This window comes from Nematocida homosporus, assembly GCF_024244095.1.
Source record: "Nematocida homosporus strain JUm1504 chromosome Unknown 4444, whole genome shotgun sequence".
Lineage (NCBI taxonomy): Eukaryota > Fungi > Microsporidia > Nematocida > Nematocida homosporus.
In genome coordinates this window covers 210,059-231,111 of record NW_026250688.1, presented here as the reverse complement: position 1 = coordinate 231,111, position 21,053 = coordinate 210,059, and the positions used below count along the sequence as shown (strand labels likewise).

The window sequence follows — 21,053 nt, the reverse complement described above, 5'->3', positions numbered from 1 at the left end:
CCAGCTAAGCCATAAGATAGGGTTGGTATTAGGTTGTGTGAGGTTGAGTTGAGTGAGGTTGAGTTGAGTGAGGATGGGTGAGGATAGGTTCAATTTATTGATTATGAGTAGTATTGAGTTGGAGTTGGGTTGGGTTAGGTTAGGATAATAACATATTTGCTATTTTACAACCTACTACTTTCAATACTAACATAATACTAACTCAAACTAACTCAACACAATCAAAATCAAAATCACAGATTAGATAACCCAATACTAAACACAACACCCTACTAAACACAACCTAATACAATATAGCAAGTTAGAGTTTATTCTATGTTAAAAACGATCAAGTTAAGATCAAGTTAGCACAAAGTTAGCACCACATCGTAACTCAACTCAACTCAACTCCAAACTAGGGCATGTTCTCCTTAGCTGAAGACCAATCGGATTGTTCCTCTGACCCACTATCTGACTGACTAATATCACTACCTTCACTACCTTCACTATCATTCTTATCTTTTTCCTTATCTCCACTTAACTTAACCCGTTTAGGATTCTTCTTACGCACGTTCTCTTCTTGCTCACTACGTCGTTGTAATCGCAAAGCCCGTTTAGCCTGTAAAGCCTCTTCTCTAGCCTTAAGTTCTTCTGGTGTCTTCTGAATATAAGTATGATAGAGTACTTCACCAGAACAGATACCTTCTTCAATCTTTTGCAGCTTAAGTTCCATCCGAGGTCCTATCTCTTGTAAAGATAGTTTAACTAAATTAGCCTGACCCGGTTTCTCTTCTTTCTGTACTAGATAGTGAGAGAAGATATACTGATGATCACCAAGACCTTTAATAACCAAAGCACGTGAAGTAAGATAAGAATTAGGTGCATTTCTTTTCATCTCATCAATCATCTCATAAATTGGATCGGACTTATCAATATTAAAAGGAATAACTAAATAACCGTTATTACGCGCATTAAATCCTAGATCTTTTTTGAACAAAGAAGGAGATAAGAGATATTTGCATACTTTAAAATAGAAAGTCTTACCATTCTCACGTAATGAGATAATCTTAAGATTGTTATGTTCAACTGATTGTGAAAAGGCCAGTATGTGAGAAGAAAGGAAATGTTTAGCTAACTTGACGTAATCTTTGATTTTCCAACTCTTCTCTTCAATTAAGTTCTTAGACACTGCAGGGACGAACCAGGACCGACAATCAAGCACTAACTTAGCAAAGGCGGGTGTAATTTGGCCCAACTTAATAACAACTTTGTTCTCGTGTTTCGTCATTCGAAAAAATTTGAGTTAGACTAAGTATATCAGTAAGATAACGATAGTAAAAACCAAAATAGCAATGATAGTATTACGGCCATCCTTTTGGATAGTACGCATGGTTTGGAGTAGTTTTTGTGCGAGTTTGATGCTTTTGTGTTCTACTTTTTGAGTTTGACGTTCGAGAGTTTCTAAGTGGGCATTGTGTTGGTTGATAGCTAGGTAGACGTGTTGGGCTTCTTGAGCTAGTTTTTGGGCTTCCTTTTTAATCTCGGTGCGCATCGGGTGTTTTGGTAGTGAAACTTGGCTTTAGATTTAGAATTACTGTTTATGGTAGATAGCAACCGATTGGCCTCTTTTTTTATTACGATGAGTTGTTATACGTGTAGTCGGGCGCCGGCTGTTGTTATTAGACCTTCAAATCGCGATAAGTTGTGCAAGGTGTGTTTTTTGGCGGCGATTGAGATGGAAGTTCATCAAACTGTTTTGGAAACGGATATGTTTAAGGGAGTGCGTACTTTGGTGGTGGGGGTGAGTGGTGGGAAAGACTCAACGGTTTTGGCATCGATTTTAGCCCTTCTTAATCAAAGATATGAGTATGGTCTTGATTTGAAACTCTTGTGTATTGATGAGGGAATTGCCGGGTATAGAGATAAGTCTATTGCTGTAGTTAAACAGAATGAGCAGGATTTAGGTTTGCCTTTGCTCATTACGAGCTACCAAGAAAAGTTCAAGATTTCCATGGATGGAGTTGTGGCTCAAATTGGGCGCAAGAATAATTGTACGTACTGTGGTGTATTTAGACGGGGATCTTTGGAGGATGGAGCACGTGAGTTAGGTGGGGATATGATTGCAACTGGGCATAATGCTGATGATTTGGCCGAAACGGTTATTATGAACTATTTGCGAGGGGATATAAGTAGGTTGGTTAGATGTACGAAAGGAGTGACTGATATGGGTGTAGAAGGAGTAGTAAGACGGTGCAAGCCTTTAATGCGTGTTTATGAGAAGGAGATTGTTATGTATGCCTTTTATCGTAAACTGCCTTACTTCTCAACAGAGTGCAAGTACTCACCTGGGGCTTTTCGGGGAGTAGCTCGGACGTACATTAAGAGCTTAGAAAAGCAAGATCCAGCGGCCATTAAGTTGATTATCAAATCGGGTGATTTAGTGCAGAGAAATAGAAGTGGGCAGGGAGTGACTAAGCCCTGTTCCATTTGTGCCCGGCAATGCTCTGGGAGTTCTGGAGTTTGTAAAGCTTGTCTCCTTCTTAAAACTCTCGATATTACCAACAACTAACTTAATACCAACTAACTCAATCTAATATTAACTCAAGTCAAGTCAACTCAACCCAATCTAACCTAATATTAACTTAACTCAAGTCAACTTAACATAATATTAACTCAACTCAAGTCAGCTTAACTTAACTCAATCTAATCTAAATCAAGTAATAATTTATTGATGATGTTGATAGTAATAAATCACTTAATGCAACATTCGGTAGATGATAGTGTTTCTTTGAGAGTGGCAAAGTACTCCTGGTAGCCGGACGACTTTTCTTTCTCGGGGGTGACGTTGGTTAGGGTAAGTCTCTTGAGGCCGGACCATTTCTTGGTGCTGAGTGGTTGGATGCTTTGGAGGTTGGTGCAGCCTATTTCAAGACGGGTGAGTCGTTGGGCTGTTTCGTGTGTGAAGAATTGGATGAACTCATTAAAAAGCTCGTCGTTAAGATCGTATAGTTTTAGAGTTTCTATCTTGGTGAAGAGACGGTCTATGACGTTTTGGCGGCTGAGTTGTATTTGCTCTCGGTTAGCCTCGGTTGGGTTAGTATCAATGGCGGTCTTTTCGGGTGGCATGTGGACAATGAGTGAAGTTAGGCCTTCGAACTTCTCAAGAAGAACTAAGAGACCGTGGAAAGTGACTGGGTTGATTTTTTGGTACTGTTCATCATTGGTACAGATGAGCATGACTGAATGCACTTTGATTGTATTTATCTGGGCGAGTCGGATGTCATTAACAAGTGCGTTGACAGTAATGCAGTAGCAGGTGGCAGTGGGGGAGGTAGTTACAATGTACTGTTGGTAGGGCGGCTTAGTATTGGGATCTAGTTCGAGTTTGATAGCTTCAGAAGTCTGCATTGGTGCGATTGGACTAGTATTGGGTTTGGGTTGGGGCTCTGGAGCTGGTTGGGGTTCTGGAGTTGGCTCTGGATCAGTTGTTGGTTTGAACTTAAAGAGTGCTCGGAATTTGGTTTTGGCTTGTGCGAATTTATCCTTCAATGATTGCTTGAGTTGGCTGATCTTGCTGGGGCTTGAGTTCTCGGCGGGTTTGGCGGTGGTGGGGATGATATGCTTGGTTAGGAATTCTAGTAGCTCGGCTTTCTCGGCATCTGCTTGGAGTTCGGTGGGTTTAGGATCTGGGAAGAGGTTCGTTGTGTTGATAGTTGCTGGTGTGTAGCTAGAAAGCGCGTCACCGGAATCTTCTGCTGGAGCTTTGCAGGGCTCTTCGATGGGTGCGCTGGGAGCTGGGGGAGTGGTTTTGTCTTCTGGATTGGTAGGTGGTTCTGTGCCTGGCTTTGACTGGCTAGGTTGGTTAGTACTAGCTTTGTTTGGGTTAGTGATGTCGCGATTATGGAAGTAGATATACACGGCGCCACTGCCGATAACTAGGATACTAAGTGCTATTGCACCAATGATGTAAGACTTTCTTTTGTCTAGGCGTTCCATGTTCTATGTATTATTGGGATACTTATACTTGCTGCGCTGATATCACTTGACCCTCTACTGATACACCCATAATGATACTTGGTTCACCCATTGCGATAGTACTCCCAAGATCAAAGATGGCGCAATGTTCACATTAACATCGACTTTTATGTAACTCAACTGGCATTGGGTTAGTATTGGGTTAGTAGATAGGGGCAGCAGGCGAAGAATGGATGGCTAGTGGGCGGATTGTTGCAGTTTATTCCGGCTCCTTCCCGAAAGACGAGACTTAGAGCGTGGGTGAGAATCTGGTATTGGGGTGTGTTGGGGTTAGCATCATAATTAGAAGATGGATCCTGATTGGCTAATTGGGAGCGGAGTGTAATTAGTTGGGCGTGTATGTCTTGGGCTATTTGTGGAGTAAGGTTAGAAGGAAGTTCAGTTATTACGAGTTGTGCAATAAACATAGATTGGTTGAGATCAAAGACAGTATAGGATATCAGAATGTTGATAGTCAAAACTACTTTTTGAACTTGCGCTATGCCGGGGTTGCGGTGGCTAATTGGCTGGAGATAATCACTAAGACCCATAACTACAATGTTTGGGTAGTGTGCGAGTTTTGGGTTGGGGTAGGTTAAGGGTAGGTCGGTGGTAATAGATAGTTGCTGGCAGGTAAGTCGGTTGGTTGTTCCCTTGATAGTGGGCGGGGGTGGCAAGGTGAGGATAGTGTTGGGTGTGTTGAGTTTCAAAATTAGAACGTAGTTGTCTGTCCAGTTTATATTGTCAAGAAAGTCAATCTTCTGAATTAGAGGCGTATATATTGATAAGGATGATATTGGAAAGGACGAAAGTATTGGCCAGAGGGCTACTTGGTTGGGCTTAGTAATGTTATTGAGCCTTATTGTAATATTATATTGCGGCCAATTAGTGCTTTGCGTTGGCATTTGGAAACCATCAGGCAGCAGTGGGCATTCGGCCGAGAGTGGGTTTGGGTTGGATGCTGGTTCCAATCTAGAAATGTTGATATATAATGCTTTATGCCGATGTCGTGGCGGTCGGATTATTGATAAAAGACGAAAGAGGATAGGGATCGTAGTGTGGATGTGTGAGTGGGTTATTTGGATGCGAAATATCTTGATCTGGATTCGAGTGCACTTCTTTAAAACACGCAATAGGTTTGCCAAGGCGTTTTCAGTCCAGTTGTTATTCAAGCATGCATTATATCTATCTGGTGGATTATGACAACTAGATAGTTCAAACCAACAAGGATTGTAAGGGTTGTAATATGCCAAAAACAATTGCTTGAACGATGCGACCTTGTTTACTGGTTCAGAATACTTATCAGCTAAGAAAAGATCAAAAAGAACCTCTATGTCTTTATCGTCTATTGGCCATTGAGATAGTGGCAGTCTTGCTTGTCTTACCAAAGCTTCATTGAATTGGTGTTCTTCTCGGCCCGGCAAACGATTCGCGGCAAGCAGTTCGTTATACCGGCTTTGTAGTGCTTGTAAGGCTCGATTGATTAGCAGTAACTCCTCCAGACAATTGTTTTGTGTCAATTCAACTATTAATAGCCGTGCCACTGCTAGCTCCATTTGTTCGGTTGTCACTAGTTGCAAGCGGCCCATTACTTGCATTATTCGGTTTAGTGTTCGAATTGCTTCTTCAGACAGCCCCAGCAAAGGAACTCTTCTACTTATTTCATTGGGCACTTGCTGTAGCCATACTAGTAGCCCGGAGAGAGAAGTTATCATAGTTCGCAATGCTAGCCCCAGTCTGTCTAAACTGTCCAATGGCCCTTCTACATAGTCATTGCTTCTTCCTATCTGTTGGCAGCAAACGAGCCATACACAAGCACACAAGCAAACTAATTGGTAAATACCGAATTGAGACCTAATAAACTTGGTGCCCATTTGCGTTTTATTGGTATTTGTCGATTATCTACCATTTTAATCAAAACAACCGAGTTAGCCATCCTTCCACACTATGCCAAGACCGAAGTAACTATATCGCCAAAGGAGTGTTTGAATTGATAGAAGAATCATGCCAAAACATACTCTATGCAGTGGGATACCCGTAATGGTTAAATTCAGCTATCTTTTCATAGAGTAGTATAATAAAGAGCTACATCGGCACAAATGATAGGCTAGCCAGATACCGCTTAATACACCGCTTATCACCATGTTCATGACAAAGGATGAGGCTTCGTCTGCAGCCGCATTCAGCTAAAAATGTCACCACTGAGATTAAATATGCCTTTAGGCCGGTTGGTATTGGGTTGTAGCAATGCTCTTAGAATAAATGTATTCTATTGAGCACTAACTAGGCAATCAATGCCGTCTCTAGATATCGAATCATTGTTTTTATTCCTATCAACGCACCAGCTAAATACTGTAACGTAACATTGGGTTTAGTTAGTTGTTGGCGTATAGGCAAACCATACAACCTGATATACTCGCAAACATCAAGACTAATGGCAATACTACGAAGTGTCTCTTGTTACAATTGAATTAACTGTGTTGTTTGGCTTTGATTAGACCAAAACAGATATGCGTTTGTTTTGAAATGGCTGCATATGGATATATTGCCGCTTGTTTGCTCATTACACTATATTAAACAATGGCCTAGAAGTAGGGATAAGATAGCAAGTTGTAGAATAAACACAAGAAGCATGAATAGATACTACTTGAATGTTTAGCAAGTAATTTTCTTGGTTATTGGACTGTGCTTTGCCTGGTGTAGCTCAGATAGCGATTTAGATGAGAATGCGTTGAATAGTGCTGTTGTAAATGGTTGTGGTGGTTGTGGTGGTTGTGGTCTACGCCAAATTCAGTATCTGGGAAAAGTACGATGACCTAATAGTCCTAGAATCCATTCCCCCAACAAAATCTAATCCCCAACCAAGTTCTAGTCAATAAAGATCGTTCTTGGCCATTAGTGTTTATTTATGTCACAATAAAACATAGATACGGCGGAAGAAACAAAACGGCCATAAGTTCCAAGATTAATCTTGGTTTTTTACACAAGGCTATCTCAGTCTATCTAAATACAAGCATGCCACTGAGATTTCATAGGCCGAGACAAATGAGCTCCAGCTCGTATCAAATAGCTTCGTTGGTCACAAAATTGATCGGGCAAACTATATATGAAAGTGTTTATTAAAATAGATATGAAAGATAAAGAGAATAACCATAAAGCCAATGGCGTGGCAGCTACAGATGTTGTAACCACTGGGTGTGAATCTCAATTTGAAGGGGAGATTAGGCCTGATAATAAAAAGAGCGCCTCAACGACGACAACTGGCGAGATATGTTCTTACTTTAAACATCTTAGTTTAGCTGAATCCGGTGAGCCGCATGTGCCACAAAATCGTGGTATTACTCATGCGGAAATACCAGTCGCTAGCTCTCTGGCCAGTCAAAGAATGATCAATTCTTCATTGACCCAACCAGCCCATACAACAGATCTTCATCGTGTCTCTAAGGTCTTTTCGGACCTATGCAATATGGAGTTAGATGATGATATACAGGCGGATATAGTAGCTTTGTCTCCAGAGTCTAAACTAGCTCTTGCTGGGAATGAGGGGCAAAAGGAGTCCAACGGCTCTATGAGTCAAAACCTAGATTCACCAACCAACGGACCAAATAAACCCATTCCGAAAACACTAGCGCCGGCCCGGTTCGTGGCTAGCATAGACCAAGAAGTAACTACAACCCCTCCACATGGCCCTGCTTTCTTTGTACCTTTCTCATTAAAAACACCCACGTATATCAATCTTAAGGCAAAAAAGTCGCTAGCTCTGTTTGAAAATGCAATTGCCCGGCTTTCTTCATGTCTAAGCCTAATCTTCAGGTTTATAATGTTAGGCTTACTTGTTAAATTCGAAGAAACAGTACTGCCTCTCATAACACCCACCACAACTCTGCCCAGCTCTATGTGCATTGTTCTGATATCTAGCTATCTATATCTGTTCACCACTTTTGCACTTAGTATATACAGAAACTATCGTCTATTTTGGAACAAGCCTAAGAGCAACGAAGCCTGCCATAATCAGTCACACTTGGTGAGAAGTTCGTCGCGCGTTTGCCCATGGTATATGATGATCGCTGCCGGCGATGTACTGTTTGGCGCGATTTTATTCGTTAGCATCTATAACTGTCTGACTGTAAACCTGGACAGTCTCATTTTGGAGCCGTTGACTATGCAAGTGACTAAAGATGATAGTGTGTGGGCGGCCCTGGCATATGTGCTGACTTTGGGTTTCTGGAATTGCTTATATCTGTTGCTACTTTCTAGAGAGATCTATGGGCTCTGCTGTTATCTGGGTGGTGGACGCCCGGTTTTTTGGCATACTCATCGTAGTTTAAAACAAGTGTGGATTTCTTGGTCTATTCATGGCAAGATGATACTTACCTGTTATTTCCTCCCTATGAAGCTGCTTTGCGCCCCTCCTACAATTGCATGTCTAGGCTCGGCGGCTCATATTTGGTTTATCTCTGTTCTGGTTTTCCAAAGTCTAGCGACAACTAGTACATACTGGGCCGAGATGTGCACAAGATGTGTGATAAGACTAATCGGCCGAGAAGCACCCCCGATGGATACAATTGAAGAATACTTAGCCCTAAAAGGCGACTTCTTCTCAATTAAGCCTTACATAGTAGGGGCGCGACTCTTAAAATGTGCTTTCATTGGAGGCGGCTCTCTCTGGCTATTATACGGTCCTGTATTGTCTGTGGCGACGGAAGAACTTCGTGGGCTAAGCTCGGCATAAAGCATTTCTGTTTGTTTCTGGTTTATCCCAATGCTTTACTTCGTCTTGTCCCCTTTGAATCACTCTACTAACGCAATGCCAAGGCAATGCAGATTATCAAAACAACAGTCAAAATAAACTATTGATTAAATCGGACAATCATAAGCTACCAAAAGGATTTATTGTTGTGTATAGAAGAGACACTAAGACGTAGTCACCTGGCTAGAGGCGAGTACAGTGGTGATGTTTTTGGAAAGCTCAGTGGCACAATAGTCGACCAGCTCCTCTTGGGTTACAGCCGCAGTTAATTCGGCCAGTTTATCGAAATGATTAATGTCAAAGCCATGGAAGCGCCAGAAGTTGAGGCGCTGGGTGAGATACTCTTGTTGGTTGCCGACTTTATGTTGGTAGGACGCGATCAATGATTGTTTGGTTCCTTCAAAGTCTGTAGAGGAGAGATCTCGAATTAAAGAGGCGATAGTGGCAATAAATTCTAGTATTTCTGTCTTGACTGTTTCGTAGGGATAAGTGGTTTGCACTACCCAGATAAGATGGCTTTGGGCAAATAAAGGGATAGAGCCCGTCTGGACTATGTATCCGTATGATTTTTTGGTTCGTAACTTATCAGCGAACTTGTTGGCTGTGAACCGACAAATCAAATCGGCGATAATGAGATTTTTGACTGACCCAAACTTAGTCACCTCATGGGATACTAAGAGAGCGATGTTCTCCTGGTCATGCACGGCCACATCAACATGGGTCAAGGATGGCTGTGGCAAGACGAACTTCTTTTGGGCATTAGGCGTGACATTGGCTTTAACGACCTGGCAAATACGAGCGAATTCGGACTGAGTGAGATTGCCAATGGCATAAAGCTTAATGTCTGCTTCTGTGATAGAGAAGAAGTCCTTGATGGTTAAGTTATGAGCTGCCTTAATGCAAGCCTCATCATCTAGATACTTGTAGTAGTTTTTGCTCCTAAATAGACCTGGGGCGAGCTTCTCAGCGGGAATTGACTGCTTTAAGCCATTATGCTTGGTTATCGCGGCGTTAATTGTTTGAGTAAGCAGCTCTTCTTTCCTTTCATTGAACTCTTTAAAGAAGATCCGAATTAGATCTTCAAGCACAAGTGGGTTGCCGGTGAAAGTCATTGACACAGCGCCAAATCGTTCAATGATAGGCTCAAGCGATACGCCGGACATCTGCATTTCTTCATTGTGGGCAAGGAAGAAGTTATTAGGGAATGCTCTCGTATACCCGGTGAAAGAAACAAAGGTGCTGATGTTCTTATAAATATCATCAGATCCTAAATAGATAGTGATACGGGCATCTTTGGAATGGATGTCTCGCTTGTGGATTAAATGGGCTTCGAAGCCATCTTCAGTGATGGAAAAGTGTTCAATCTCTTTATCGGCTGGAATATCGCATTCTTTGATGTTTTTGAACGTTGATCCTAGGGAATATGAGACATTCTTGCCACGAGCAGTAGAGAAGTCCACTTCCTCTGCCAAGTCCTTAGCTGTCCAAGCAAGCTTGCTTTGAAGGGCATCAATATCCAAATCAGTTACTTTAGAGACTTCTTCAATGAAGTACTTCACGTCAAAATGGGGAGTAGATAAAAGGGGCTTGTTCGGGAAAAGATTGTTAGTTTCAACCATAACTAGCCAGTTAGACCGGTCGGTCATAATACTGAGAATATAATCAAAATCTTCTTTGTTGAAGCCAGTCCAATCATAATCGCCAGTGAAAACGTCCTCAAGTTTGCGATAGGCCAAGCTAGTGGCTGTTTGTGTGGCGGTTTTCAACTGACTAACCGGCGCCAGATTCTGCTTTTGCTTCTGCATAAGCTTGGCGTACTTCTGATAGAGTTTCTCAGAGGCATTTTCTTTGATCAGTTTGAGATAAGCTTCAATTAAGTTCAACACACTAGCAATCTTCTCAGGAGTAGCATGTAGGAGAGTGCAGTGAAATTCAAAATGAGTTGAATCTTTCTCCATGTCTGAACCCACACTAGCAGAAGATGTGATATTGTTTTTCAGCAGAATTGAACTGAGACTCCCATCATTACTATCTTCCATCATCTTAATCAAAAAGCTCAAAGTATGTTCCCGATAAACAAACTGTAATGCCGGCAAAAAGACGTATATAACAAGCTGAGTATTAGACTCCTCGTCTTTATACGGCCGATAGTACACAATCTTGTTGCTTGTCTCTTTAGTTGTAAGTTCATAAGACTTGTCAGAATGGTCGCGTTTAGTGGTAGGTTCGATATGAGTAGGCTTCCCGGAAAATTCCCACTTGGCGTCTTTGTGCTCCTTGACATCACCAAAGAACTCTTTAGCATACCCCTTCAACTCTTTGAGACTTTCCTTGCCAAAGATGACCAAAGTCATATTCTTCGGTGTGTAGTGATACTTCCAGAAACTCATTAAGTCAGCCCGGGTAGCATTAGCTAGAGTCTCTTCCGAGCCAATCGGGAATTTAGACATTGGATGGGTCTTTTTGATTAAATTCAACACCAACAGAAGCCGACGACTAATACTGCTGGATCGATTCATTTTCATTTCACTATCAACGGCCTTCTTTTCTCGCTCCAAAGTATTCTCACTAATCCGCGGATCAATGAAGAACCGACTGAGGATAGAAAGGGCCTCTCTACCATGTTCAGCCGGCAGGGCATGAAAGTACTTGGTTTCAAACAGGGTCGTATATGCATTGCGAACCCCGCTATTACCAACGATAAAGTTACTGTAATAGTCCTCTTCTGGATACTTATCACTGCCCATAAAAAGCATGTGCTCCAGAAGATGGGCCAGCCCTGGATGTTCAGTAGGATCATTAGCAAAGCCAGCCCCAACTGAAAGAGCTGCTGCTGCTTTGGTTGTATCTGGATTGCTAACTACAACCACTCGCATTCCATTGGCAAGTTTTATCTCTTCATAAAGGCTTGTGTCCTTATCCCCACAGAGTTTAGTGTATATCTTCTCTTTGGCCGCCCAGTATCTAAAGTATATGAAACTTAGCACTAGTCCTAGCCCAATCGTAACTATACCCCAACATAACAAGGTCGTTTTTGTAAACCGATTGTTATTATGCGTTCCAAACTTTAATAGCATTAGTTTGATCTTGAAAATTTGACCTATGAATTTATACTCATTACCCAATTAGGATATTTCCTAAAAGGGAAATTCAAAATAATAATTATATTAAAACCCAATGTTCTATTAGCTAAAATGTACTTAGTTAACTACTAAACTAGATTTATGTTTTTAGATAGCCTGTCATTTGAACTTTCAATCCAGCCCAGTATGTAAAAAAGACACGGTCTATCTATCTTATAAGCAGATCAATTGGAATTAAGTTATAGTACTCAGTTATCCTGCAACTTCAGAAATAGATAAATGCTCTAGCCAACTCACTACCCCTGAAAGCCTTCAGGTTTCTATCTAATTTGTTACTTCGCCGGCTGCATTGTCCATCTATGACCAACCCAATACTAGCTTACCTCTTAATCAATAAATTGAACTTAACCCACCTCAACTTAACCCAACTCAACCCACCTCAACCTAATACTAACTTAATTTGGACTAAGTAAGTGACTGTATTTATTGTTATGTGCTGGATGATTACTTACACCTTCTGGTATCCCTCATCATCAAATGACTGGCCGCGCTTTTTCTTCTTCCAGTACTCGTGTGTCTTCTCTATTTCCGAGGCAATACGATCAAGCTCTTCATCTAAAGAGAGTAGATCATCGGCCGGCGCTTGGCTTAAATGTGCCTCTGGATTCTTTTCGAAAGCAATCGCATCATTAATACTTTTGAAACTGATACAAATGGCACGATGTGTTGGTTCGGCTACTGATGAGTAATGTACTGTATATGGATGAATTGCCTCTACTGTAACCAAAGCATTGAGAGGAATAGCAAAAGTCACTACGTTTTCCTTTCTAAGCAAACTAGTGCTAATTTGGGCCCGATGTTCACGACTAGATACTCTAAATGGAAAGACTAAAGTAAGTTGACAGATAGCCATGTAAAATTCTAAACTCTTTAATTTAAATAACCAGTTGCTTAGTTTATCTTGATTTGGGTTTATCTTATGTAAAGTAGTGCCTAGAGTTTGTTTTGATTTTGAGTTGGCTTTAGTGTGGTATTGAGTTGGCTTTAGGGTGGTGGTTGTCTTACTTAAATGGCTTCTGTGGCAGCTCGGGATAGTCGGTCCATGAGAGCCCGGCCTTCATCAGTTGCTGGAATGCTAACACAATAGATGACTTCACAATGCCTGTCTAAATACCTTAGGCCGTCAAAAAGCTTATGCGTGTGGTCTTTGATTGTGTGTCCGAGTGAGTAGATTGTGTAGTTGCTATCATTGGGAATAAATTGACTGAGCGCTGTTAAATGTGACTCGGGTAGAAGTAGGCCGATAGCCGGGGGTGCATGTGGTGATTGTGCTAAAACTTGGTGTAGTTTGGTTATTTGCTCATTAAAAGCCCCTTGAATCATTAGAACGGGAATACTTGGGGCGTAGTGTTTATAGCGCATACCAGGACAGCTTTTAGTAGCCTTATCTTTAGCCCCAACTAAGACCAGATCGGGAATGTGTGCTTGTAAAGTCTCAAAAGTTATGGCACCTGGTCGTAAGAATAACGGCGGACTGACTAAACCATTGATTACGGTAGACTCAACTCCCTGCTGGCAAGGCCCGCCATCCACAATCAGAGGAATGTCACCGGCTAAATCATCCAGCACATGTTGCGCTGTTGTAGGACTGGGTCGAGTACTCTTATTGGCTGAAGGTCCAACCAAAGGAGCATCTAGCTTATCAATGATTTTCAGAGTTACTTGGTGATCAGGAATCCGAATGGCCACATACTCACCACCAGCCGTTACCCAATCAGGAATACTAGCACTTCGCTTAAACAGAAGAGTTAATGGACCTGGCCAATACAAATCAATTACTTCCTGATAAATCGCAGGTATCTCACCAGCAATACACCGCCTAAGCATAGCTAGACTTGATACATGCACAATTAACGGATTGTCATTCGGACGGTTTTTGATAGCAAATACGCGTTTAATAAGATCTTCCCGCCATACTATTGCTCCTAAACCATAAACTGTCTCAGTTGGAAAAGCAACTGGATTGTTTTGAAAAGCCGCTACAATTCGATCTAAATTGCCGTCAATGGACAGAATTTCCGTATGATGCATTGGACTGCGAAAAAATTGACGTTTCATATCTCTGGCTCTTCTTCTGACTCACTCTCACTGAAAGAATAAAGGGTTTTAGATGAACTAACTGACTGTTCCGGACTAGGTGAAGGTGCTGGCCGTGGGAGTACTCCTTGTTCGTAAAGACTATCAACGTATCGGTGAACCTTATACTCTTTAGTGCGCGAAGAGGGACAGTAGTCATTAACTACACATTGTTCACAATTAGGAGTGTTAGAAAAACATACATACTTGGCATGTTTAGTTAAGGTAGGATAAACATAAGGCCAAAACCGCCGGGAAATAAGTTCTTCTGTCCGCTTATTAGTCAGCTTGGTCGGAACACCTCTACTATTAGTTAAAGACTTAGAGAGCCAGCCAAGTCTAGCTAAGACTCTACGGCAACCTTTACCAATAGGAATTCCAACCACTTCTCCCCAAACATACTCCATGATCAAGCAAGCATTGAAGTAAGTACAACCAGGCAATCGCACCAGCGCCTTAGTCGAATTGGGTATATCACCCAGTTCAGCCACTTGTTTAGCCACCAATCGTAACTCTTTGGCCAAATACGAAGAGATACTATCCAGACACAACTGCTTAATATCTCTTATGGTTAAGGCCATAATCTTAACAGGTGAAAGTCCATCATCAGGACCCGGCCAAGCCAGTAATTCGCGTAGTTTGCGCCCAACTGGAGTGTTTGGCTTAGCCTCGCTTATTCTTTCTAGCATGTTCAGAACTATGAATGGTCCAGAGCCGGTGCGAGAGTAGAGTAGAAGGAAGAAGAAGATATGAAGTTGCCGACTACGAGTTTCAACAATAGTATTGAGTTTCTTAATAGCCTCATCAAATGAACCAGGAGGCGATCCTATCCTATCATACCAGTCATGTAACTTCATTAAGACTTCATTGCACTCATATGTACCAGTCATAATCTATGAATAGTAAATGTTTTATTTGGATATGGATCGAGTTCAAGTCTTTCTGCGTATCAAAGGCAAGAAATCAGATACCCCCTTTTCTTTTACCGATCGTTCTATTCTAGATAGCACAACTATATATGAATTTGATCAAGTATTTTATGGTCCAGATCAGTCTCCAGTCTATTCAAGCATCTCTTCTTTAGTCAAACTGGGTCTGAATGGTACAAATGTAACTATCTTTGCTTATGGCCAAACCGGCAGTGGCAAAACCTATACCATGGAAGGCACAACCGAAAATCAAGGTGTAATTCCACGGGCAATAGAAGAGGTCTTTGCTGCCCAACCCTGTAAAGTTCATATCTCGATGGTTGAAATCTACAATGAAAAAGTAGCCGATGTACTTTGTCCCGAGAATGTTGTTAATGTCCGTGAAGACAAACTTGGAGTTGGTTTAGAGCCACTAACCCTAATAGAGTGTACTGATAAGTCCCAAGCCTTAGCTGCCCTTACTCGTGGTTCAGCCAATCGCAAAACCGATTCTAATGGTGTTAATTCGGCTAGCAGTCGCAGTCATTTAATTGTTACTTTACATCTATCCCTTCTTGCCAACCAAGACTTACTCACTTCTAAAATCACACTAGTCGATCTCGCCGGGTCCGAAAAGATTGAGTCCAGTAGTGAAGAGTACTTATCCACCAAAAAACACCGACCAGAAAGATACTTAGAAACAGCCACCATTAACAAAAGCCTTCTCTACCTCAGCCGTATTATCTATGCCCTCTCTTCCCCCGAAACCCGCTCCAAACACATCAACTACCGCGACTCCAAACTAACTTTCATTCTTCGTGACTCACTTAACGGCTTCGCCAAACTAGCCATTATCGGAGCCATCAATCTTGAAAACCTACCCGAAACTCGCAACACTCTCAAATTCCTGAATACCGCCAAACAAGTCAAACTCGGCTCCGACCGACTCCAAAACGAACTTACTATGCAAAAGCTCATTGCCCAAATCCAGTACCTCAACACCGAAAACATCCGCCTCCAACAAGCCCTCGACCATCTCAAAGCCCCCGGCCATCCCCTCCAAGCCCATATTTCCACCACCGATTCCCTAACCACCACTTTAGAGCACCTACTTGACACTCTCACCAACCTCGAACACCAAGTCGACCAAATCTCCCAATCCTTCCAGCACACCCAAACTCTCAGCAACACCTTCCAAAAACAACTCTTCACCACCCTATGCCAATACCGCGAGTCCGAAATAGAAAACCTCACCAACTTCCCCTCCTAACACCCTACTAACTCAATACCAACTTACTACCAACTTACTACTAACTTAATACCAACTCAATGCCAACATTCTACCAACACAATCTAACTTAAACTAACTCAATACTAATATCACATCAAAATCAACTCAACTCAATCCAACTCAATCCCTACTCAACTCAACTTAACCCAAAACCCACCCAATCCAATACTAATACCACAACTTAACTCAACATAACTCCACTCAACTCAATACCAACCCATATCTATATCATTATCACATACTAGCTCATTTATATTTTACTTTTTAGTATTTGGATAGTATGAGTATGGGTATCGAACCAGTTAGTCAACGTCATCAATTAAACGAAAGTTGGACACTTTGGTATGATTTTCAAGAGAAGAAGTACGTTAATACGGACAATTGGAGTGATAATCTTCAGCAATTAGGCATAGCTGATAATGCAGAAATGTTTTGGGCTATCATTGATAAGATTGGGGAGACTCAAGATCTACCCATTAGTTCTAACTTACACTTCTTCCGTAAGGATATTTTACCTATGTGGGAAGATCAAAGGAACTTAGAAGGGGGTAAATGGGTTTTAGAATTACCTTCACCACAACTAGCCCATCAAGTTTGGACAGATACACTACTATTCTGTATATCAGAGCTATGTATGCTACGGACAGTACAAATGGAAGGTAGTGAGTTAGTGATTAATGAATCTACTATAGATGAGAAATTAGCTGGAGTTATTTGTGGGGCTGTACTTTCACCACGAAAGAACTGTGTGCGTATTAGTATTTGGACGAGTATTAAAGACAATCGGGTCTTGCAAGTAGGGAAGCTTTGGCGGGAGAATGGTAAGATTCCTGATTCTTTTAAGATTCTCTTTAAAGCCCATGAGAATGCGATTAGAGGATCTCGGGATATCTCTTCAGATGTTTACACCTTATAAATCGAGTTAAGTTAAATTTAGATTGTGTTTTTTGATTTGATTAAGTTTAGATTATGTTTTTGATTAGATATTGGGTTGTGTTTGGGTTGTGTTCTGTTTTTGGTTAGATTAGATTTAGATTGTGTTGTGTTATGTTTTTGATTAGATTATGTTGAGTTGTGTTGTGTTGTGTTGATATTGGGTTGAGTTGTGTTGAGTTGGATTTAGATTGGGTTATGTTGATATTGGTTTTTGGTTTGGTTAGATTGGGTTGGGTTGGGTTTTTGATTATGTTTGAATTTAGATTGTGTTTTTGATTAGATTGTGTTAAGTTGACTATATTAGATTTAGATTATGTTAAGTTGACTATATTAGATTTAGATTATGTTGATTAAATTTAGATTTAGATTGTGTTAAGTTGATTAAATTGTGGTTACAAACTCAATGTGAGCTGGTGTTGGTGTGTATTTGGGTATTGGATGGTTCGGGATGGAATCTGGTGGTGGTGCGGCTGGAGATGAAACAGATCTGTATCAGTTAAAGTATAAATAGTGGCTGGAGGGATGGGATAAGTCTGGTTTGGTTGGGGGCGGATATAAATAATACTCGGACTTTGATAGAGTTCGGGACTAGATTAGGCTTCCCTGTGGAGTTTTGGTGGTTAAGAATGGGAAGATTAGCTGCTGGAACGTTCTGCTTGTAATGTTTTTGTGGACTTGACTGAATGTTCTTTGGTGAAGTAGAATTGAGTTAGTTGGTGGGCGATGGCTTATGCTAAGGGAGTTCTATTTAGAGTTGAGAAATTAGTCTTGTTCATTCGTGGTATTCTCTTCCTAGGCCATTATGAGATTGGTTTGAAATGTGCTATCTGAGTTATAGTGTTTTGAGCTAGACTGCCTGGAATCAAATATTGGATTGGATTGGCTTGGCATTGGTGCTAGATAAAGAAGCAATGAATGTTTGGTTGTGATCGGGTGGGGTTGGTTGTGATGGTGGTGGTAGTGGTCGAAATCTAGTAGTTGGAATTGGATTGGAATTGGAATCAAATCGATATTTCATCGTGATTTTTAAAGTAGCTGGGAATTGGGTTTGATTTTAAATTTGAAGATTGCGCTTTCTAAATGGCAACTACTGTCCTTCTTGGGAAGGTGTTTGGTATTGGGCTTGGGTCGTTACTTGGTTGGCCTGTTGTTGTATGGGCTTTGCTTGATATTCAGCAAGAATGTTGTTGGGTTGGGAGCTGTGAGAGGGTAGTTTTGGGTATGTGAAGATAAAGTTTAGATAATCAAGTAGCCTATCTATCATAAATAAATTATTGTCTTGAACATACATGGTTTCCAGGTGGAGAAAAGACCAAATCCTGATCCTTTGTCTCTTTCCTTTTGGGTTTCTGACCGTTTTGATTTTTAGTCATTTGGTTAAACGATCTGGGCATATCTTAAGGGATGTAAGATTGGTTTGTGATGGCCGGAATTCAACTCGGTCTAATCGGCGGCATGATCACCACAATGATAAACAAAAATCTAACAACAATCAACCCGATCAAAGAAAAGATCAACTACCGGATTATGTTGATAGTTTGAATACGGCAGTAAAAAACAATGATATTATGGGTAAAGAGGTCTTGCTAGATCTTAAAAGATATGTTGATTCTATCTTTACCGCTGATAATGCTATGGCTTGTACTGTAAATACTGATGAGAAAGAGATAGCTTTTTTCGTGAATGAACGTGTCAAGATAATCAATGATTTAAGTCCTGCTAGTATCCATAAAATCAATTTCTATCTTTCTAATCGGAATGTAACTACAATTATCTACTTGAGCAGACTTAAAGAAAAAGCAATCTTACTATCTAATGTTGATTATCTTTATTGTCGGCAGATAATATTTAGACGTCATGAAAACGCCCCTGCTAATCCTCCTTTGTACTGCCAAGCTTGGTATTTGCTTTATATTATTTCTTTGATTCGTAGAGTTGATAGTATTGTGTTTGATTTCAATGGAGTAGTCTTCATTGACACGGGTCTACTGTTTGATCCATACAAAAAGGATGAATTGGTGACAAAGATATGTAGAATGGCTACTTTTAGGCCTAAGAAGATTCATTTTTACGGAGTATCTCAATGGTTGTTTTGTAGTATTATCTCGTGCTTTACCTATCTGGCAGTTTCAGAAATAACAGAGCTGCATATTGTTGAAAGCTATATTGAATCCATAGACATACTTAGTTCGTATGTCTGGACCGATCTGTCTAAGTTTTCCTTGTGTAATGCTCCTCATCTGCAAAGACTTGACTTGTCTTTCTTGTGTACAGTTGACCGGCCATTAGCCTTCTTTAAACTTGAAGGATTAGCACTGCCTTCCCATCACAGGCCAGCGTCTAGATCTGTTTTTTATCTAAAGGCCAATTTGGCTGTCATTGACGTTCTTGTTTGGTTCAAGATCCTTCGCCAATTTATCGCTGTTGAATTAACCATTCACCGGGTGCTATTGTTCACCATCCATTCTCTGGAGCAGGCGGAGTCTGATATTCACGAGATAATCGGTAAGAAACTTATTTGCCCGGATAGTTTTCGGCCCATCTGTCCAATTACTGTATGGTTCGTTCGGCAGTACATTATCAGCTCGCCACAACCTTGGTCTCAGACACACATGCAAATTGCTGCTTTAATTGACTCCACGATTAGCAGTGCATGTTTGCCCACAATCAAATACTAGAACCAAATATCTCTTTATTAATGCCATATAGATTTCTCTTTTAATATACTGCTGTGATCATGCCATGTTTATCTATCACTAACTCCATACTCAATTCAATACTAATCCCAGACTCAATTCAATACTAATCCCATACTCAACTCAATACTAATCCCATACTCAATTCAATACTAATCCATACTCATACGCACCCACTACTGGTCTATCTCAAAGACTGTATAATACTGCCTTTTTAATCTCCTTGCTACTGGTTATAGTGATTAGTTTGTGTTTATGCAACAAGTCGAGTCGGTGGGACATAAATGTGAAGTAGTCAAAACTTCCCTTAGAATTACTCCTCCCTAAATACTCGTTTATCGCCCAAAGAATCCAATAGTATTGTGGAATGCATTTCATCCTCTCCACTTCGCTCAGAAAATCATCAACTGAACACTTGGCCTTTACTTCTTTCAAATACTCTGAGATAAACAAACGCTCGAGCTCGGGCGAAAGTAGTGACTTAGTCGAGACTGGCGCCCCTTTTCTTTGGTAATTAGTGTTCATTTCATTGAATAAATTGGCGATCTCAACCGTTGGATAGTTTAGAGCTACGTGCTCAAAATCAATCAGTTTAAGAGTCTTATCGGGTAGAACCAAAATATTGCCAAATTGGATATCATTATGGCATAAACACGGCCGATTGAAAAATAAACTGCTATCTAATAGGCTCTGAATTTTGCCTTCTATCTTCTGGCAAATATCGACAAAGCGATCACTCCTCAGCCGCTTACTGACTCGCTCGCGGGTCTTCTTTATTAAATCTAGAAAGGGCTCGGCCATTTGCTCTGGTGGTACTGTCTTGTGAAACCTTCCTATCTCTTTGGCCAGTTTGATTAGAACGTCCTTATCTCTAACCATTTTACGGCTCATATTAAAATGCTCAATGTACTCGTCAATCCGGTATTCGGGGGAAACAAAGAGAATAGGCGGAAATTGAAAGAACTTCTGCCACTCGAGTTCGGTGTTTTCCTGGTGATCTTTCTGGCTATACTCTTTGTAGAGATAACGCTGAGTGCCTTTGGTGACTTTGAAGACGGCATTGGTGTACCCTAGTGCTTCTTTTTCGGCCGTTAGATCCTTTTCGTTGCACCCAAGTAGTCGAGCTGTTCTGAGAATAGCCTTTCTGGCTATTCCTCGTGCTTTCTTCTCTCGTTTCTCTTGCATCGACTTAGTTCAAGTTTGGGGTTTCATTAAAATTGGTGGATAGTGTAGATCTAGATTAGTGCATGATATTGGATT

The 21,053-nt window shown here is 41.0% G+C and overlaps 14 protein-coding genes across 14 annotated transcripts; 5 read left to right on the top strand and 9 right to left on the bottom strand.

Moving 5' to 3' along the window:
• Positions 1-394: 394 nt before the first annotated feature.
• On the bottom strand, positions 395-1,267 carry NEHOM01_0304 (uncharacterized protein; the record flags this gene model as incomplete). The annotated part of the gene is made up of 1 exon (XM_051489182.1): positions 395-1,267. The coding sequence occupies one exon, from the start codon at positions 1,265-1,267 to the stop codon at positions 395-397; it is 873 nt and encodes a 290-aa protein (XP_051345142.1).
• A 15-nt stretch (positions 1,268-1,282) lies between these two features.
• NEHOM01_0185 (uncharacterized protein) lies at positions 1,283-1,531 on the bottom strand (the record flags this gene model as incomplete). Its single annotated transcript, XM_051489063.1, has 1 exon — positions 1,283-1,531. The coding sequence occupies one exon, from the start codon at positions 1,529-1,531 to the stop codon at positions 1,283-1,285; it is 249 nt and encodes an 82-aa protein (XP_051345023.1).
• Positions 1,532-1,618: 87 nt separating this feature from the next.
• On the top strand, positions 1,619-2,548 carry NEHOM01_0303 (cytoplasmic tRNA 2-thiolation protein 1; the record flags this gene model as incomplete). Its single annotated transcript, XM_051489181.1, has 1 exon — positions 1,619-2,548. One exon carries the CDS (start codon positions 1,619-1,621, stop codon positions 2,546-2,548), a length of 930 nt encoding a protein of 309 aa, XP_051345141.1.
• A 182-nt stretch (positions 2,549-2,730) lies between these two features.
• NEHOM01_0302 (uncharacterized protein) lies at positions 2,731-3,975 on the bottom strand (the record flags this gene model as incomplete). Its single annotated transcript, XM_051489180.1, has 1 exon — positions 2,731-3,975. One exon carries the CDS (start codon positions 3,973-3,975, stop codon positions 2,731-2,733), a length of 1,245 nt encoding a protein of 414 aa, XP_051345140.1.
• A 170-nt stretch (positions 3,976-4,145) lies between these two features.
• On the bottom strand, positions 4,146-5,867 carry NEHOM01_0301 (uncharacterized protein; the record flags this gene model as incomplete). The annotated part of the gene is made up of 1 exon (XM_051489179.1): positions 4,146-5,867. The coding sequence occupies one exon, from the start codon at positions 5,865-5,867 to the stop codon at positions 4,146-4,148; it is 1,722 nt and encodes a 573-aa protein (XP_051345139.1).
• Positions 5,868-7,123: 1,256 nt separating this feature from the next.
• Positions 7,124-8,725, top strand: NEHOM01_0300 (uncharacterized protein; the record flags this gene model as incomplete). Its single annotated transcript, XM_051489178.1, has 1 exon — positions 7,124-8,725. One exon carries the CDS (start codon positions 7,124-7,126, stop codon positions 8,723-8,725), a length of 1,602 nt encoding a protein of 533 aa, XP_051345138.1.
• A 182-nt stretch (positions 8,726-8,907) lies between these two features.
• Positions 8,908-11,820, bottom strand: NEHOM01_0299 (insulysin; the record flags this gene model as incomplete). The annotated part of the gene is made up of 1 exon (XM_051489177.1): positions 8,908-11,820. The coding sequence occupies one exon, from the start codon at positions 11,818-11,820 to the stop codon at positions 8,908-8,910; it is 2,913 nt and encodes a 970-aa protein (XP_051345137.1).
• A 514-nt stretch (positions 11,821-12,334) lies between these two features.
• Positions 12,335-12,739, bottom strand: NEHOM01_0298 (uncharacterized protein; the record flags this gene model as incomplete). The annotated part of the gene is made up of 1 exon (XM_051489176.1): positions 12,335-12,739. One exon carries the CDS (start codon positions 12,737-12,739, stop codon positions 12,335-12,337), a length of 405 nt encoding a protein of 134 aa, XP_051345136.1.
• Positions 12,740-12,891: 152 nt separating this feature from the next.
• NEHOM01_0297 (L-threonylcarbamoyladenylate synthase) lies at positions 12,892-13,917 on the bottom strand (the record flags this gene model as incomplete). The annotated part of the gene is made up of 1 exon (XM_051489175.1): positions 12,892-13,917. One exon carries the CDS (start codon positions 13,915-13,917, stop codon positions 12,892-12,894), a length of 1,026 nt encoding a protein of 341 aa, XP_051345135.1.
• A 23-nt stretch (positions 13,918-13,940) lies between these two features.
• NEHOM01_0296 (uncharacterized protein) lies at positions 13,941-14,852 on the bottom strand (the record flags this gene model as incomplete). Its single annotated transcript, XM_051489174.1, has 1 exon — positions 13,941-14,852. The coding sequence occupies one exon, from the start codon at positions 14,850-14,852 to the stop codon at positions 13,941-13,943; it is 912 nt and encodes a 303-aa protein (XP_051345134.1).
• Positions 14,853-14,883: 31 nt separating this feature from the next.
• On the top strand, positions 14,884-16,140 carry NEHOM01_0295 (uncharacterized protein; the record flags this gene model as incomplete). Its single annotated transcript, XM_051489173.1, has 1 exon — positions 14,884-16,140. The coding sequence occupies one exon, from the start codon at positions 14,884-14,886 to the stop codon at positions 16,138-16,140; it is 1,257 nt and encodes a 418-aa protein (XP_051345133.1).
• Positions 16,141-16,441: 301 nt separating this feature from the next.
• NEHOM01_0294 (translation initiation factor 4E) lies at positions 16,442-17,077 on the top strand (the record flags this gene model as incomplete). The annotated part of the gene is made up of 1 exon (XM_051489172.1): positions 16,442-17,077. The coding sequence occupies one exon, from the start codon at positions 16,442-16,444 to the stop codon at positions 17,075-17,077; it is 636 nt and encodes a 211-aa protein (XP_051345132.1).
• Positions 17,078-18,386: 1,309 nt separating this feature from the next.
• NEHOM01_0293 (uncharacterized protein) lies at positions 18,387-19,775 on the top strand (the record flags this gene model as incomplete). Its single annotated transcript, XM_051489171.1, has 1 exon — positions 18,387-19,775. One exon carries the CDS (start codon positions 18,387-18,389, stop codon positions 19,773-19,775), a length of 1,389 nt encoding a protein of 462 aa, XP_051345131.1.
• Positions 19,776-19,982: 207 nt separating this feature from the next.
• NEHOM01_0292 (choline/ethanolamine kinase) lies at positions 19,983-20,978 on the bottom strand (the record flags this gene model as incomplete). The annotated part of the gene is made up of 1 exon (XM_051489170.1): positions 19,983-20,978. The coding sequence occupies one exon, from the start codon at positions 20,976-20,978 to the stop codon at positions 19,983-19,985; it is 996 nt and encodes a 331-aa protein (XP_051345130.1).
• Positions 20,979-21,053: the final 75 nt, after the last annotated feature.